This window comes from Anarrhichthys ocellatus, unplaced genomic scaffold (genome assembly GCF_004355925.1).
Source record: "Anarrhichthys ocellatus isolate YVR2014 unplaced genomic scaffold, GSC_Weel_1.0 scaffold7, whole genome shotgun sequence".
Taxonomy (NCBI): Eukaryota; Metazoa; Chordata; class Actinopteri; order Perciformes; family Anarhichadidae; genus Anarrhichthys; species Anarrhichthys ocellatus.
Window position 1 is genome coordinate 11,074,343 of NW_022280037.1, and position 18,994 is coordinate 11,093,336.

The 18,994-nt window shown below is 42.0% G+C and overlaps 1 protein-coding gene across 1 annotated transcript; it reads left to right on the top strand.

The window, feature by feature from the left end:
• The first annotated feature begins 6,385 nt into the window (after nucleotides 1-6,385).
• gng2 (guanine nucleotide binding protein (G protein), gamma 2) lies at nucleotides 6,386-18,988 on the top strand. Its single transcript, XM_031847443.1, has 4 exons — nucleotides 6,386-6,545; nucleotides 15,076-15,152; nucleotides 17,897-18,017; nucleotides 18,765-18,988. The coding sequence occupies exons 3-4, from the start codon at nucleotides 17,931-17,933 to the stop codon at nucleotides 18,891-18,893; spliced, it is 216 nt and encodes a 71-aa protein (XP_031703303.1). The 5' UTR covers nucleotides 6,386-6,545; nucleotides 15,076-15,152; nucleotides 17,897-17,930; the 3' UTR covers nucleotides 18,894-18,988.
• Nucleotides 18,989-18,994: the final 6 nt, after the last annotated feature.

An 18,994-nucleotide genomic window follows, 5' to 3' on the forward strand; every position in this document is an offset into this window, starting at 1 on the left:
AGTCAAACTCCAGCTATGTAGCCGAGCTGATTTTATCATTTTAGATCACTGTTGTTTTATCCATGTAACACCATGTCTACAAACCTGGCAATACATTGCAATAGCATATGATCAAGGTTTTAAAAAACACAGTACAAATACACAAAGTTGATACTGCTATGTAATGTAAAGACAACTTCTATATTTCTTACAGTTTTTTTCTTTCACTGATTTAAACTTGTAGTTATTTCTACTCATTAATGGAAAATGTCTAAAGTCATATTTTGATGGACAATGATGTTTCTTATATTAAAACAGTATGTGTTAAGGTACATAGCCATACAGTCATAACCCATGTCCTTAAAAGTTTTCATAAGTTGTTCTAACTTTTTTTTCTGACTTCAATATATGGTCATACTTACTTCAGTATGAGTCTGTATGTCTGTGTCCATAATCCTTTCTGTGAAAGGATCTCCCTTTAGGAAAAAAATATTTTTTTTGTCCCCCTATAGTTAAAAAATACGAGTTGTTATGATGAAGTCTGGTCCGTGCCTTCTTGGTACTAATGCCCTCAATATCCAATAAAAAGGTACACTTATTTGCCAAAGTTCTGCTGTTTTTGTGGTGTTTTCAAAGTGGTGCTAAATAGCAGTTCATGTGCCTTTTGGCATTATAAAAAATATTAAAGGATGTGGATTTTCCATTTCTCTTACCAATAACAAACATAACAGTAATTATCTGTATATTGCGCACAAAACATTTACAACAACTACTATTAAAATATAAAAAAAATGTGGTTAATAAATAAGATGTTGGTTCTGAGTGAAGGTACTGTATCTCATCCCTAAAATGTTTCCTTAGTTTGTGCTGCCCTCTGGTGTTCAGACACGTCCACGATTGTATGTATCCGCTCAAACACACAAATAACTTCATTAGGTCAAAAACAGATAATGTGTCATATACAATTACATATAACTTAGATACTGTGTAAATGTAGTTTTTGGACAATAAAGCACACATTGTAACCGCCTGAGCTTTTATTTAATCATGGAGTAACTGTAGTTGTTTTGTGTTAAAAGGTTATACCAGCATAACAATGGAAGGAACAACTCAATGCTGATGAAGCACACATTATGTTTCCTCGCTGGCCTTGTCCCTAAAGTGAAGTAAAGTTCCTCCTCATCTGTTAAAGTACCTCATAAATCTAGGTGACACTGGCATTGGCTATTGATTTATCCCCGTTAGCTCCTCTAGCAGAGGGTCAACCTCAGGCTTATTGTGTCTCTCAGACGGAGATTCATATTATTATAAACATAGCACAAAAAGTCAGGAAATTTGTGTTTGGTAGATTATTTCTTTGTTGTAACAATGCTTCTTGGCAATAAATCTTATACCGTTGGAAAGCCTGTTTATTTCCCTTTTAAATGGTGCCACATTTTGTAAGGAACATGCATTTGTGGGAAGAGCAGCAGAGCTGAGGATGTGGGTTGCGCCCATGAACAAATTGCCATATCTTCTCTGCCAATTCCAACAGAGCGGTTTATCAGAGACTACCTCCAGACTTTGGGAGTGGAGAGGATGGAATGGCCTGCCAGCAGTCCTGACCTCAACCCCATTGAACACTTGTGGGATCACCGTGGGAGTGCTGTTCGTGCCAGAGTGACCAACACAACCACGTTTGCTGACTTGCGACAAATGCTTTTTGAAGAATGGGATGCCATCCCACAGCAGTGTGTGACCAGGCTGGTGACCAGCATGAGGAGGAGGTGCCAGGATGTTGTGACTGTGTATGGTTCTTCTACACGCTACTGAGGCTCTTGTTTGTTAAATGAATAAATTGTTAAATTGCCAATATGTCTTGTTTCTTCAGACTTCAATCATCCAATCCACTAAACAAGAGTCAATGGCAGAATTTATAAGCTGTTTGGCATTGGCAGAGAAGATATGGCAAATTTTTCATGGGCGCAACCCACATCCTCAGCTCTGCTGCTCTTCCCACAAACGCATGTTCCTTACAAAATGTGACACCATTTAAAAGGGAAATAAACAGGCTTTCCAACGGTATAAAATTTATTGCCAAGAAGCATTACAAAAAAGAATTAATCTACCAAACACAAATTTCCTTACTTTTTGTGCTATGTTTATATTATTTCAGTCTAGACTGGTTATTTTCTGTTAACCCACCATGGTAAGCTCACAGATCCGATGTCTTCATCAGTAACGTTAAGGTTGAGTAGAAAAAAATCAGCTGAACTGCAATCAATGATGGCAGGAGTAATGAGGCTGCAATCAATCAATCAATCAATCAATCAATCAACCCCTTCAGCCATTTATGTTCGGAAGAAAACTGGTAAGCAAACCTTGTATTAAGATCCATTTTTTTGGTACCAAAACAAACAACAGCCGTAGTTAATATTCTACAGCTAAAACAAGAGCTAGTGCTAGCTAACCTATAATAACTTGCTAAAAGTTAACACTAGCTAATCTTTCACTAGCTAATGCTAGCTTACCTCTCGCAAGCTAAAGCTAGCTAACCTATAATAACTTGCTAAAAGTTAACACTAGCTAATCTTTCGCTAGCTAATGCTAGCTTACCTCTCGCAAGCTAAAGCTAGCTAACCTATAATAACTTGCTAAAAGTTAACGCTAACGCTAGAGTTTCTGAATTACAAATACCTTGACAGTATTGATTTATGGCTGTATTTAATCAACCTAGGTATGAAATAAAGAAACATTATAACATTTGTATATGTTACAGTTTGCTGGCCAGCCTGAAAACCTACTCTCTCAAACAACAGGTAAATACACCTTGTGTTAACGTTTTATTTTTAATTTTTACTGTACTTAACACTTACATTCTGGCCAGTAGTGGAACCAAAATCCAGATCCCTTACTTAAGTAAAAGTAGAAGTACCATCGTCTCAAAGTACTCCACAAAAGAGTCAAACAATACAAAAGTATTATCAGTAAAATTCAGTGGCTATACCTTGAAGGCCCTGGCATCTCGCCACTGGTAAAATAAAAGTATCTATTATGCAGTAAAAAGTATTTATTATGCAGTAACACGCCTTCCTGTCATATCATTACATTGATAATACATTGTATTATTGGATTTATGGCCTATTGTTGTAAGTTTGTCAACGTATTTTATACAATAATGCTGAGTTTAAAAGTAAAGAACTGCATCGTATTTCATAAACTACTTTTTTACATTTAAAATCTTAATCTGAAATGTATTTATAGTTGTCAGATGGAATAAAAGTACTGCATTTTTCTCTGAATTGTAGTCGAATTGAAGTAGGCCTATAAAGTAGCGTAAAATGAAAATACTCCTCCGTAGTACCTCCAAAATTATACCGTACATTACTTGAGTAAATGTACTTAGTTACTTTCCACCACTGCCTCTGGCTGCAGATTGTGTGGGCTTCGGACAAAAAAAGTAAAATTCCAGATCAAATAAACAAAGAGGCAAAAAAACACATTAAATAAACATGGAGGCAGAAAACAGGAATGAGAGAGAGACTGATGATGTACAGTTTAAGAGAAAACATGGACGCCTTCCTCAGTGAGCTCCACCTCCTTCCTCCGACACAGATAACGTGTGTCTCCCCCCCCCCTCCGAGCTCCACAGCTGTACAGGAAATCAGTCATCCACCATCCACTGCTGTCGCCATGGCAACACAGAGGGGGGGAAATCCATTCTCTTTCTCCGTCACCTCCCCCCCTTTTCTTCCACTCTCCTCTCCTTTCTTTTGCCTTGTTGAATTAGGTGTCCAGATAACGTTAATGTGTCGTTTTTTTTAAATTTAAAACACGCTGATGCTTAATGATAATTTGTTGCATCAGCATCTTTTTTTAAATTTTGACTCTCCTCATCTTACAGCGTTCGTTCTACAGGTTTCCTGACACTCCCATGTATTTTATGTATGTGTGTGTGTGTGTGTGTGTGTGTGTGTGTGTGTGGGCGATCATTTGAGCTGATTGTTTGAGAGTATTAGGTGACAGTGTGTCTCCAGCAGCAGTGGTGACCTCTCCGTAAATCCCACGGGGCATCGGGGCGGCTCTGCTCGGCTCGGGCCAGCGGCGGCTGCCTGGAGGAGCCAGATGGTCGCAAATCAGAAATGAAATCCAGCCCCCCCCCCCCCACACACACACACCCCAGCCAGTCTAAATAACCCCATCCCTGGTGCACGCAAACACATACACACACTAAAATAAACGCTGCTCTTACTCATCCGAACATCCTTCATCCTCCTCCGCCTCTCCTAAAATCACCATTGTGTGAAAACCGTGTTAAATACGGTCATGTTTTAACGTTTACAACATGAAGGATTACTCTCTTGTAGGTTAGGAAAAACACATTGGCAGTTCTCCTAGTTCCTGAAAAGCTGACATGTATTTCAGCTCCACCCTTATACTATTCATCCCACTAGAAGTCAATTTAGTTACACCAAGTCACCTCGTCTGCCCGCGTCCTCTTAGAAGTGGATTAACAGCGCTTAATAAACCAGCCTATTAACCAAAACAGCTGCACCAACACCACAAGGTTCAGAGATGATCCCCCAGAGCCGATAATAAAACGTAGTAATCAGATTACAAATCTCTGGATTTATCTCATCTCCAGTGAGTGTGTTGCTGTCTCTGCTGAAGCACAACGAGGCCACAACATACTGTCGCTCCCAAACAAGGGTACAAGTACCTCAGGGGTGTATTTTATGTCTGCAGCTGCCCGGACGTACACGTGAACAGTTAGCAAGTGAGCAGAGAAGTTGAAATCGCTAAAAGTAATGGATAAACAGTTCAAATATTAAGCTTATAGTAATAATAAATGGTTGAAATATTCACATTGATGGATGAATGGTTTGTAAATATATATCTGCAACAATAACCCCCTCTGTATAATTAATAATCCAGTTTATATTCCATTCATGACAGATGACGGTGTACTTGAGTTCATCTGGTAGGCCTGTTGGAGGACGTCAGGCTCAAAAGGGTGGAAAGCACTGGCTTAGGGTACCCAGGAAGGGCTTTCACAGATCACTGTGGTATCCTGGTGACAGAGGCTTCCTGTGTTCGCCTCCACAGGAACCATGACTCACTCATTCTCCATCTTCCTCCTCCCGTGTCTCTCCGGCTCTCCTTGGATGCGCACCGTTGCCGTAAGTTTCATCTGCCTGAATGAAGCAGAGGAAAATGTGATTCACAGAAAACGTGACGTTCAGCTCAGACAGTAGGGCGAAGATGAGTAAACGGGAGCTGAGTTTACCCTCAGGCGGAGCGCGCACGTGCATGAAAAGCAGACGTACAGTATGCTCTTACAAACACGAATATGTGAATACAGAAACATACAAGACAAACTAGGAAGCTCTTTAATAGAGTGCAATCCTCATTATTTATATAAATTGGTCTTCTTGTTGTAATTTATATCATGTTCATCCTTTAAGTTTATTCTAACAATTGCTAATTAGAAAAACAACACAAAATACAGCTGAGAATGATGGGAATGTCTTTATTTTTACAGGTATCTTGCTTCATGAACCAAACCATTGGACAAATTACAATTTTGACCTGAATGAAAAAGTCAGAGTATAACCAAAGTTGTTACAATTCATCCTCAAGACAACATGAATGTCAATACCGAATTTCCTGACAATCCGTCCAATAGTTTTTGAGATATTTCATGAAAAACAAGACACATAAACATACAAACATATGGGACCAAAAACACCTTTAGTCAAGGTAGTAACACCCGTTCCCACAGACACACCAGCTGTATGTATACACTCTGGTTTTTGCTGAGTGGATCCTGTACATGCAGAAAAATCAAGATGTGTTGGTGCACAGTTGCGGGGCCGGTTTTTCTTTTTTAATCTTTGATGGTTTCACTGTAATACAGAAGTGGTTTAAAGATGAAAAGCCTCAACTCGGGCGGGGCACATGTCGTGTGTGCAGTGCAGCATGTTGTTGTTGTCGAGGGTTGAATGCATTTTTTTTTTGTTCTCGTGCAAAGCCTGGAAACAAACACAGTAGGCTAAACTTAAATGTGAGTTAAGAAGAGGGAAGATAAGCAGCTGAAACGTATGCAGGGAACAGTATGAATATTTATCAGGACAGAATCCAGCTCTTCCAGTCTGTCCGCTGTCCTGGTATGCATTTGTTTACTGTAGGTGTTTAGAGACACAGTCTAGGCTTTTCCTGTGGACCTTTGGGAGACGGAGGGAGTGTGTCCCGATAGCAGAAAAGAGATGGAGGGAGGAGGAGGAGGGGGAGGAGGATGGTAGTTTCTTGCAGCCTGGGCGTTTGGCTGAAGGGTGGAGACTCAGAGCAGCAGTGAGGAGGGAGGCAGGGAGTATCTCAGCTGGAGCAGAGAGAGAGAGAGAGAGAGAGAGAGAGAGGCGTACAGAGAGGGAAGTGTGTGTGGATGTACGCCTCGCTGACTGACTGACTGACTGACTGTGTGTGTGTGTTTGTGTGTGACAGAACGAAGGGAGGACGCGTGGATACTACTCCACAGGACTCGATGTGTTTGGCGTCACAGAAAGAGACCACGCATACACCCAAAAAAGGTAAGAATTTTTATATTTTCTGTGGGGTGCGTATTATTATTTATTTTTTCTCCCTGTTTTGGTGCCATCTGGGTTAATCACATCACAAACAGGGTGTGTTCCAGAGGAGGAGGCTTTTTTTCTTCATATCCGCGCTGTCGTTTTGTCAATGCTTGAGGGGTAGCTCATGGTTTACATCATGGAATCCCCTCCTCCCTCTAAAATCTCTAAAAACCTCCGTGCTGTCAGGTGAGCTGCTGCTTTTATCCCCCCCCCATATTGCACTTTGTTTCATGTGAGGGGAATAAGAGAATGGACTCCCTTCTTTTCCTTCTCCCTCAAGGATTGGGCAGATCTTATAATGTGGAGCCAGAGGAATTAAGGGCATCTGTTTCGAGGGGGGGGGTATTTTCACAATGAAGAAGAGACAGAGAGGAAGGGATGAAAAAGGGGGAGATGTGGAAAAAGGGGATGCAAAAGACAGAGGCAGCAGCAAACCGGAGAGGAATCCCTCAAGCCTCCTGTGAGGTTCTATCATCCATTGTCCACTCTCACCCTCCATACCGTGAGGAGAGAGCAGTTGACCACACACAAGCTCCATGTAGTGGTTGTATCAGGCAGATGGCCGGGTGAGGAGGAGGAGGAGGAGGAGGAGGAGGAGGAGGAAGGGGGGTTTGGTGTTTTTATGTTGCTTGTAGAGAGATACAGTCGCTGACAGCAGCATGCGTTCACAGAAAAAACAAAGACAGACCTGCTGTTTTTTTCCCCACTCTTAGCTCGTCACACGAAGGCATTGTCACGTACAAACTCAAATTAAATCGTCCAATCGTGTGTGTTGCATATCCAGGCCTGTTACAAACGCACACAGCGAGTCACAATTACGCAAGAGCTCAACGTCCGGGCGTCTCGTACTGTATCTCTTGGGCAAGATGCTCCAAGGCCACAGATGGTTTCACGCACACGTCGAGGTTGAGGCAAGAAGAGGCGACGATAAACAAGACGCATCAAAAAACCTTGACGGAAACCGCTGAGTTAAACAGATAGAAAGCAGAGAGGGAGTAAGGGAGCAATGATTGAGCAGCCTTATTGACCACTTTGACCTCTCCACTCCCGTCACTGCCTTCTCCCTAAAAAAATCCATCCAACCCTAAGCCAAGCTTCCTAAAAGCATAATTGAAGTAACAAGAAGTAGGAAGTATGTTGTCGTCCTTAATGCCTCAACCTTTGTACTTGTTTGCTCACAGTGTTGATTTTGGGTTTCAAGCTTATTCAGTCGTGCTGTGGTCTGTCTGGATAGAAACATCCAGAGCTGGGTTTTTTTGTAATCTTCTGGGGAAAGCCTTACGAAAGAAAGTTCAAATCAAGTCACAAGTTTCCAGTTTAGTCTTTAGACCAAATTCATGTGACATACTGTTGTACATAGTTGTTTTCAAGTCTTTCGGGGCAAGTACAAGTCGACCCTGAAGTCCAACCAAGTCTCAACTAAAGTCTCCAGTCCTTGAAGTCAAGTCTCACAGCTGCCATGTCCAAGTGAAGGTCCAAGTCCTCTTTTTTGCGTGACTTCAAGTCAAGTCTCCAGAACTGTTTTGAATTCTTTTGAGTCAAGTCTCAAGTCTTGTCCAGCTTACTCTCAAGTTAGGTTTCAAGTCACCAATGGCAAAACTTTGAATGTTGTTGTGAAGTATTTTGGGGAATCAAGTCTTACAATACTCTGCAAAATTCCAAGTTCTCTTCTTTGTGATTTAAGTCTGACTTAAGTCAGTATCTCAAGTCTACCAGAGCTTTATTTAAAACCTCTTGCCATGAGTCTTGTCCAAACAAGTCTGAAGCTCTTGAGGGTTAAGCATGAGACTTTTTTATTTTTGTTGTTGTGTTTAAGGCTTAAGTCAACTCAAGCCTTTAGGGAGTCTCAAGTAAGATAAGTCGCACACCAGTCAAGTTTACTTAATTGTGAGTGAGGTCCCAAGTCTTGTCCAACCAAGTCTTTAGACAACCTGCAGGTCCCTGACGTCAAAACATGAGATTTTAAATGTTTTTGCTTTGAAGTCCCAATTTAAGTATCGAGGAGTCAAGTCTTTTTCTAAATTTGTCAAATCTCAAAGACTTGAGGGCAAAACATATACGTACCTTGAATGTTCCTGCTTTAAAGTCTGTAGTTCTCGCAGCACTCAGGAGCGAGTTTTATGTCCTCCATGACTCTTAAATCTCTAGGGAGTCAAGTCTTCCAGCATTCAAGTCCGAGTCAGCATTTTTGTGACGTCTGGCTCGAGTCCAACTCTCAACTCCTCACCCCTGAAAGCATCGGCTACTAATGGAAGTTTCTGACAGCTTAAATGAAATCCCTTTCATGACTTTCGGCCAAACCTGCAGTTGGAGAAACGGTCCGAGCAGCACGCTCAAACTCTCAGCAGAATCTAAACAAGCCCGGATGTTTGTAATATTGTTAACAGCCCAGGAGTCTGGTCGTGTTATTCTTGGCATGCTGATTGATTCCAGAGGAAAAGTATGTTTATGCCTCCTCACTCAAGGCAAATGCAGAAATCTTGCTGATTCCTCACAGTTGAAGCACGGAGAAGAGCGCTTTAATGAACTTTAACGCTTGGTAAAACTATCACTTGTGACACACGGGGCGGGAAGTTAACCTTTTAAATGTGGCGGCCACTTTTAAATATGATTTCCAGAGTGGAAAGGAGGAACCAGAGGATGGCCAATTTCCTGCCAAAGTGTCCAGGGGAATATAAAACAGCCCTCTTAAGTGCACAGCCAAATGTCACCAGCATTATATGGCAGGTAACTGGTGTTCATTTTCCACCATGGTCACACAGAAACATGAGTTTTTATGTATGCTCGTAAAGTATGTCGCTGTTCCTGTGACAGCAGTGTAGGGCAACGTTTCTACCCCAATAACCACATTACTGTTACATAACACGCATTTCAAAGGTTTTAAATGCAAGTCTTTAGACGTTTGAGGAAAAAAAAACACTCGGCCGCTGCTTTAATCTGACAAAGAAGAAACAAGCCGGGCCTTGATCGTTTGATTTGATAAACATAATAGACCACATTTGTGCTCCCTGGAGCAATAAGCCTCTTCCCTGCTGCCTCCTTGACTCCCAGAGGATGCATCATTTCCTGGGCCACTGCCTTCACCCCTCCCCCCCCTCCTGGGACCTAGATTCACCCCCAACACACACACACACACACACACATCACACCACAATCTCTAAGATGGCAGGATGGGCAGGGCATGCAGGGGGTGGCACAGATGTCCGGGCTAATCGAATACTCACGGGTGGTGGTGGTCTGACCGAGAGGCCGCGGCACAAGGACGGAGAGAGGAGGGGAGTTATGGTTCATGAACAATTTAATAGCGGCTAATACATGGAGATGTAAGCGTTTCATGTCAAATGCCTGCTTTAGGAAAACAATTAGAAACACACAATGTGAAATAAGCAACATGGCCGTACACAAACCAACTGTTAGAGGCCAACATTAGAAAGATGCTGATCCTGTGTGTTTTGTTTCTGTTCTCTTCTCACTGGTGTGAAGTGGGCGGGCTCTGTTGGAAAAAAAAACGCTTGATAGTTGAGCTGAATTGACATTTCATTTTACCGAATTCATTCAGCCTGACATCATGTTCATGTAAGCCTATTTCTTGTTGGGGGACGGGGTTATTTTGTCTTGTTTTGTCCCGAGCAGTCTGTAGCAAATTACAAATCTGTCCCATCGAGGAGCAATCGATGCTTCTCATGAAAAACAAAAAGATGATTTAAAAGTTGTTATTTCTGTAAGTTCACTTAAAACAACATCCACACTTGATAACCATGTTTTTGGTCATGAGTGTCACGAGGTAGCTAACTACTTTATGCAGGAAGATAATTCTCCAACCTACGAAAACCATCAACACCAGATCTATTTGTAACGCTAACTGAGCTCAGGTTTTATCCATGCACCTTTTATAGATTTTCTAATAATCCGAATCTGATAACAGAAATATATTTGTCTAAAACTTAACTTTTGTTTTGTCCAATTTAAACTTTAATTGCTAAATAAGCTTTTAAGTGGTCAGTAATTTAAATAATAGTGGTATTTAAAGTACATGGTTAGCCTCCCTCTCACACGCAGTATGGATACATACCACTGAGGTGCTCGTATGATGTAAAAACACGACTCTCAAGGTAGTCGATGCATCATAATTAGATTAACATGCTGTAAATACTAAATGTACGTCAGTGATAAGATTTTCTCCTGATATATGTACACGTTTATTTCAGGGATAAGATGCCAAATGATTAGTCTCAGGAAGTAGTAGTTGATGGGAGTTGGCAGAGACACAGGATGAATTAAACAAGTACGAAGATGATGAAGAAACAACCTAGCATATTATTAATGATGAACATTGTTTGTGACTTTCCACTATATTGTACGGCATAAAACAAAGTCATTGTTACACAGATATTAGCTCTGAGTTGTCATAGAATTAGCATTATTGTGTAAAATAAAAGGTATAATTAAAAGTGCAAATATGTACAGAAGGATCTATTTTGTTTCTAGTCTTTTGACATGTTTCTATGTTACTTATCATATTTAAGAATGTAGTTAACGTCCTGGGTCTAAACTGTTTGATATTCCTGTATAATGCGTGTTGGAGGCTGTTTAGAGCCCGGAGGTCGGCTCCAGGTCTCTCACAGAAATAGTGATGGAGAAGGACGCTCAGCTGTCACATCGGCGTCATCTCCCCAGACGACCATCGCCTGACAGCTCTGCTCTCCGTGTCCCATCTCTTTATCTGTGTGTGCAGAGGGAGGGCCGTCCTTTCTCCTGTTCAAGGGCAGGGCTCCGTTCAACTGTCAATATCCATCTTGATTGTGTTCATTAATGACTTCGGAGGTCAGTTTCATGTTACGCCTCCTTTCCTCGCTGTAAAAGCCGCTCTGTAAGAAGATATTACCGTCACACCTCGGCCTCTTTAATAAACTTTATTCCTATTTATTCGTACTCATTCTGTGCAACCTCTCCAGTCAGTTCACGACTCTGTTTGTTGAGCTGAATGTGCCCTTCACTGCGTCCTGCTTCGCGGTGACATCGCAGCCTGCACCTCATTGTCCGATGACACGCTGAGGACGGTTACAGTCGCTCAGTCACACGGTGACGACGGAACTTTCTGCACGCGTGCGAGTACTTTTGCATGCGCATGCTCCATTTGGTTTTGTAGTAAAAACACACAAACGACTCAGTCATCACAGAAATGTATCATGTCAGCATTTACAGTTACACAATTGGAGTGAGGAGGGTTTGTGTGATAAACAAAGTCGCATCCCGGTTTGTTACTGGAGCAGCACGTGCATCAGCCTCATTTAAAGGGTCAGTTCACCCAAATTACAAGAAAAACATGTTCAGCTGGTGGTATTTAGTCATGTCCTTGATGTCCAAGACCGGAGATCTTTTGAGTGGTAAATTTGCTACTGTTGTCATTGAAAACTTGACATGTATAGCAACAGTAACTGAGGGGGGGCGGGGATTAATGGCCTACCAAACTTAGCCGGGGTTATCTCTGCGCAGGGGTCCCATCCTGTCTCCTCGCGTCCCTGCAGACCCTCGCAGGCTAATCACTGGTTCTCCAGACTCCAGATGACTGAGCAAGGGACAGATTTTTTAATTACCACGCTCTGATTTCACACCCTGGGCCTCACAGAGGACTGCCTGGCCACCTTCATTAATCTCTTTGGATGGTGTAAAAAAAAAAAGAAAAGGCGATAAGGTGTGCGCTACAGAAAGGGAACAGGGGAGAACCGAGCTGGGAGTCAGCGTATGTAGAGATCATCACTCTCGACAGGCCAGGAATGATATTTTACTCCCCAGGATGTTTGCCGTGGCGCTTAATCGCCCTTTAAGTCAGCGACACTCAGAGTCGAGCTTCAACTATAATCACATCTGTGGAGGGCCCCGTCACGAACACAGGCCCCCCGAAAAGCCGGAGGACAGGTGTTCAAAAACAGATCCAAATGGCAAGGGGAAGGATGGTGGAGGGGGTCAGATTGATTCGGTGGTGTTAGCAGCAGGACGGCGCGTGGTGGGGGTGTTTCAGTCTCATCACCGAACACCTGTCGGCCACAGAGGGAGGGACGGGAAGCAGAAGGCTAGAACACAGGAGAGAAATGGATCAGCAGTTACGTGCCATAATTGAATACAACACTTTGAGACTTTGGTGCTGCCTCAGTACACAACATTTTAAATATCACAATGCTCCCTTGATCAATGCAATGTCAATTGTTGGTCACTTGTTGGCAGCAGAAACAACATATAAACAACACTGACATATTACAACCTTTTAAGTTGATATTTTAGAAAAAGTTGCTTATTTACACATCCATTAGTTATATATTTATAAGTCCAATATTCACTCTCTTTCACCTCTGGTTGGTCCCAACTAAAATATTTAGCTGCTACTAGCTGGCCGCTAACTTTGTCTGTCTGTTGTTTGGTGCTGAGCAGGTAACAGTGAGTTCTTAGAGTTTTTATGAACCAGACCAGTAAAGTTTCGGGCTGTAAAACCAAAACAATGTGATGAAAGACCCTAAAATACCCCGTAGAGCTGAGAGGACACCTTTCACATACATGAAGTCATTAGATGCATTGTTAAGGTAAAAACATTGATAACAGCGCTTTAAATACAAATCTTCACAGTTTTCGATTTTCTGATGTACTTTTACAGACGGCCATTAGATTCTATTACTTTTTTACAGTGAAAGTCTTGAGTTATGTAAACTTTCAACAGTGTATTAATAGATTTGTATATCACACGGAAATGATCAGAAACCAGCACAAACTGCAGCACACACACACACACTGTGGAATCCCTCCAATATTATAAAACTTTTAACCTTTACTTTCATGAACAGCAAGACACAAACAGCTGATGAGTGCTTAGTTTTCCAGGGAAACTCCCAGATGTAAATGTGACTCTGATGAGTGTGACAAGCAGGATGCTCTGAGCAAATAACGCTCATCTTGACAGAGTCACAAGATGCCGGTCATGTGACTCTAAAAGGTAATGTCAATAATGGAGGTTAGTTGTATTTTACTGAGTCTTACATATTAACCATCGATAAGACCCAAGAAACGCCTCCAGTGCCTTTCTGGTAAAGAAGTCATGCAGGAATATGTGAGTAACAGACACAATGTGAGCAGATGCTTTCTTTTATTTTCCATTTGGCACATGAAACATTATATATTAAGTACTGACAACATGATTGATGAAGGCATTCTTCTCTAGTTCCTCTGGCAAAAGTCAACTTTGTTCAACCTGAGACCGAATGCTCTGTATTAAGCCTCAATACACTCATGGTGCTGACCGAAGTGTGTCTTATAAGCACCATTTATTGAAAACTGCCAGGTTCCAAATGGTAACAATTTTCTTATGAGATAGTTCCAGATTTAAATCAAAATATTGCCTATTATAGGCAGACACATTTCTTTGGCATAATGTAGAATGTTTAATTTCTAAAAATAGATGCTTTTGTTTTGTGAAGCACTCCAGCTAATAGTTAAAGAGTCACTGTACTGATAAAGTGATTATACAGCTTGCATAACACCGAGTAACAGTGTAGATGAATGGCTCCAGCGAATCAGGAGAGGTGAAAGTACAGTACAGTAAGATCTCCTGCTCAGCTTTGGTTTGTTTTTAAAACTCAAAGCGGTTTCAACGTTGCTAAAATACTCTGTCTCGGGGGTTTTGGAAGCTGTTGGCAGGTTTTCTTTGTTATTGGATGCCTTACTGTAACGTTGCTTTAACGTTGCTTGCTGCCATGATTTACGATGGGTGGAATTCCCTTCCTCTGCAGATCTGCTCATGCAGTGTAATTGGCCCATTTATCAGAAGCGGACGAAACTGAGCTGCAGAGTCAGAGACAAATGAATCTATTGGACCATTATTAGCTAAGCTAACCATCTCCTGGCTGTAGCTTCATATCTAACGGACAGATATGAGATATTTTCAAGAAAGTGAATTAAGCTGCACATGTGACACTATTCCTTTAAGAGGAGAACTGAGATAAAGTTTTTGGTTCAAAACATTGACAGTAACTGATCTTGAAATAGTCCCACAGATATCCTCCCCTTGGTTTTTGCAGATTTAAGACATGTTAATTAGTGAGCCTTAGAGGAGCTGGTAGGTAGATTTTATTAGCTTTAGACAGAGGCCAAGCAAGCATTTCCCCTTCTGCTTCCTGACTATATGCTAAGCTAAGCTAACCGGCTGCTGCCTGTAGCTTCATATTAAGTGAATCAATCGTCTAACTCTCTCTACCAACATGTTAAACGATTCCTTATTTGTCCCCTCAATTATGTTTCACGTGCATCTCCTTCATCAGTCCGCTGTGGTGTTTCTTCTCAGTGAGAGCTTGTGAGCGCGAGCTGTGACATTCTGACACGCAGTGATCAGAGGACACGCGACTCTGCGTAGTTTATCAGGAATGCGGGAATAAAAGCGAGCAGCGCTTCAGCCTCTGGTCCTCATTCTTCTCTTCAACCTCTCTTTATTGTGTGTTTGCAGAGAGTTGGGCGGACACACCGTGCTGACTGAACAGCAGACAGACACCAGGGCAGAGTGCGGAGGAGTCAGCAGACAAGGTAAGTGAAGAAGAGTAGAGGAGGAGGAGGCACTGGAGCGTGAGTGGTGTTACAACTTTCCCAGAAAGCTGTCGACAGCCGGCACAGTGAAGGCCTGCGTCCATCTGAATGTATTATTTATCAGCGCCTGTTGTGATGTCACCGCTATCAGCACGTGAACACCATGTGCAACATCTCAGGGTGGTGTTTTGGGCGGCTGACAGGTGGGAAGAAAGGCTCCATGAAATGCAGAAGAGTAGAAGTACTAAAAAAAGGAAACTATCGACTCTCTTTATTGTTGCCTGTAAAGAAGCAGCTATTCTTCCTGGACTCGCATACACGTGGACGTCCTCTACATACCGCCATCACCCCTCCCCCCCCTCCAGATATGGAAATGTCAGTGTGGCATTTTCGAGCGCTCCAATGACAATAAGCAGGACAATGACTTTGTCGACACAGTATCATCTCTGCTAAATAGCGTATAACGTTTTTTGTGCTCTGCTTTTTTCACATATTTTGCACAGCCAAGTGAACATATAAGTGAACCTATCACAAAATGAATGGAGGTGTCGTTTAGATGCTACACATTTCTGGAAATCCATGACTTTTTAGCCATGCTAGCACCTCTGGGAATTGCAATATCTGTTTGTTAGCATGCTAACATGCTAAGACTAAGATGGTGAACATTATACCTGCTAAAACATCAGCATGTCACCATCGTCATTGCCAGCATGTTAGCATGTCGACGTTAGCATATTAAATATTTTTTCGTAAAATGTCCAGGAAAGAAAGAAAGTACATAATAATTATTTCTTATGTAACGTTTGAGCCTGCCACTTAACTACATGAAACTGATTATCCTTTCATTTCTGACACCAATAATAACACATCAGGTTTTGTTTTTTAACTCCCACCTGAGTTTAAATTCAAACACCCTAAAAGGTGAAGCAGTCCTCAGAGTGAGAACATCCAGGATCTCTCAGCTGCAGTGACTGTGAAACATAATATTTATGTTACACTGCTTATACTGTGCGGTGTGCTGCAGGTTGTGCTCAAAAATCCTCCTCAGATTGTCGAGATCTTCCGGACCAGTTTGGAGGAAACCAGTCCTAAAAATGTGCGCATTAAGTTAATACTGTAGATTTTCACTTAAACTTGTATTTTAAAACGATCATCGGTTCCCACTGTGGCGTGAAGATATCCCCTCCACCTCTGAGAGAAAGTGATCTTGCTATCTTTATGTAATTTACTGATATTTTATGAAGTACACAATTATAAAAACGATGTATTATCACTTCAGAATCTCCTGGTGCATTTGTTTACAGCGAACACTAATGAATTAAATGATCATGTGAAACAACTGTAACCAGTGACCCAGTGCTGGTTTTAATTGATGATCGGGTCATCGGGGTTCAGGTCGCTGTGAGCGCAGCGGTTCGCCTGATGAGCAGGTGTGCCACCGTAGACCATCAATATTCATGCTGAGCTCCAGCACCTCGCTGAGATCAGTCCTAACCCCACACTGAGTCACACCACAGCGCGTACAGACGGATGACGGGGGGAGAGATTGATCACACACTAAGGAGGACGCCCGCAGCTTGATCCATTTAATCAAAGAGGTTATAAAAGACACAGGAGCCTCTGAGGACACGGAGCTGAAGCTGTGTACCGATACAGACAGGTGACAAGCCTGAACGGAGCGGTGAAGAAATGCAGACGCATACAGATCACAAAGAACTGTTTGATGAGGATGAAACCAGTTAATAACAGGTATTAGCATTGAAATATGCCTAAACCATCAAAAGTAAAAGTACTAATTCTGCACAACGGCTAATTCTAAAAAATATATGTATATGGTATATTTGATTATAATTGTTGATAATCTAAATATGCAAATTAACTGTAGAACAGACAGTTTTACAGTAACAGAAATGCAAATACGGCACTGCTGAGACTTTGTAACACCGGCTGCCTCAGATGCAATCTGTTGATTTATCGTCCTTCACATGATGCCGAGGAGGGTGTGGAAAAGTATGAGAAGGCTTAAAATGAGCTGTATTTATTTAATATAGCAGCAAACAACTACTTGCTCTGTAAAGATATGGTGGCGTAACGTCTACCTGAGCAGAGAATGAAGTCACTCTCCCTCTGTTGTTGTTCAAGCTTCTCCTTGCTTTGGCCTGATGTGCATGCTTTTAGTGCACGTGACTCCCGTGTGCCCCAATGGGCTAGCTAGCTCATGGCCGCTGCTCTGCACAGCTCTCATATGGCGATTCAATTTAACTTTGTCATTGCACACAGGAAGTACACAAATTTCAGTTTAGCATCTAACCAGGAAGTGCAAGTGCTCCAAAAATAACTTAAATGAACAATAAGACCAATGAAGTAGTGATAATAAGAAGAGATCTAACTGTGATGTAAAAACATGTATAATATATAAAAAAATGTATTCTTGCACCTTAAGAAAACCAGCATTATCAGTGCTACTGTTGAAACCAGTAATGTATTAGTCTGTTTATCTATTTTTAATATGGTGCTGGACAAAGAACTGCCCCCCTCCCTCCCTGTCATGAGCTGCCTAGCAACTGACACCATAAATAATATGCTTCTGTGTGTGTGTGTGTGTGTTCACAGGCATGTGATAATCAACAGGGTTATCTGTTACTTGCACTCCTCTTTGCATGCTTGCTATAATTTAGCGCTGTCTTCATCAGTGGACGAACTACAATGTTCTGGATTTCTGAATCTCTTTCTCCTCTTCGTAGGCAGAGCACACACAAGACCTGACGGACAGCGGCCATGGCGAGCAATAACACGGCCAGCATCGCACAAGCCAGGAAGCTGGTGGAGCAGCTGAAGATGGAGGCCAACATCGACAGGATAAAGGTGAGCACACACGGCATCAATAACAAATTCATTTTCTAGTCGTCTTTAGTCCAATCGTCCAGGCAGACATTGGCTTCTGTTTAGCCCGGTTGCAACTTGCATATACTTAAAACTTTACTGAGATACTACATGTAGTCAATAACTGTGAACATTCAATTACTGTTAATTTACCTAGTGAAATGTACATTATGTCTAAAGTATATTTAATATGCACTTTCTTGCAGAGAGTTAGATGAGAAGATTGATATAACTTCTCATGTTTGTCCGTTACATATGTAGCTGGAGCCAACATGGCCGTTAGCTTAGCTTAGCTTAGTGTGCAGATTGAAAACAGCGAGCTTGACTCTGCCTGATGAGAAATAAATCTGTCTACCAGCGCTGATAACCCGTAAAAAAGCAGTTTGTGAAACCAACTATTAGCGGTTTTACGGGGGCAATGTGGTTCTGTTGTATTTTTTATGCTAAGCTAAGCTAACCGGCTACTGGCTCCAGCTACATATCTACCGTACTGACATGAGAGTGCTATCAATCCTCTTATCTAACTCTGGGAAAGAAAGTGACGACCCACTTCTCTAATAGGACAAACTACACCTGCCAACCATATCACCGTGCAGAAGGAGGCGGGCATCTTCTCATCAGATGTCAACATTAATGGCGTCCTCCTCGGCTGAGATGTATCGTGAACCCCCTTTAACTTTATCTTCGTATACTGACGCATTGTACGTGTGTGTGTCTGTTTGATTCCAGGTGTCAAAAGCAGCGGCAGACCTAATGTCCTACTGCGAAGCCCATGCCAAAGAGGACCCTCTGCTATCGCCGGTGCCGGCGTCGGAGAACCCGTTCAGGGAGAAGAAGTTCTTCTGTGCCATCCTGTAAACTCGGCATGGCCCTTCAGCAGTCTGCTAAGTGTGGGACTTTGAACGCAGATGTTCAAAATACGTAGAAATCTTCTAGTAGGAGGGCATGGCGATTATCCC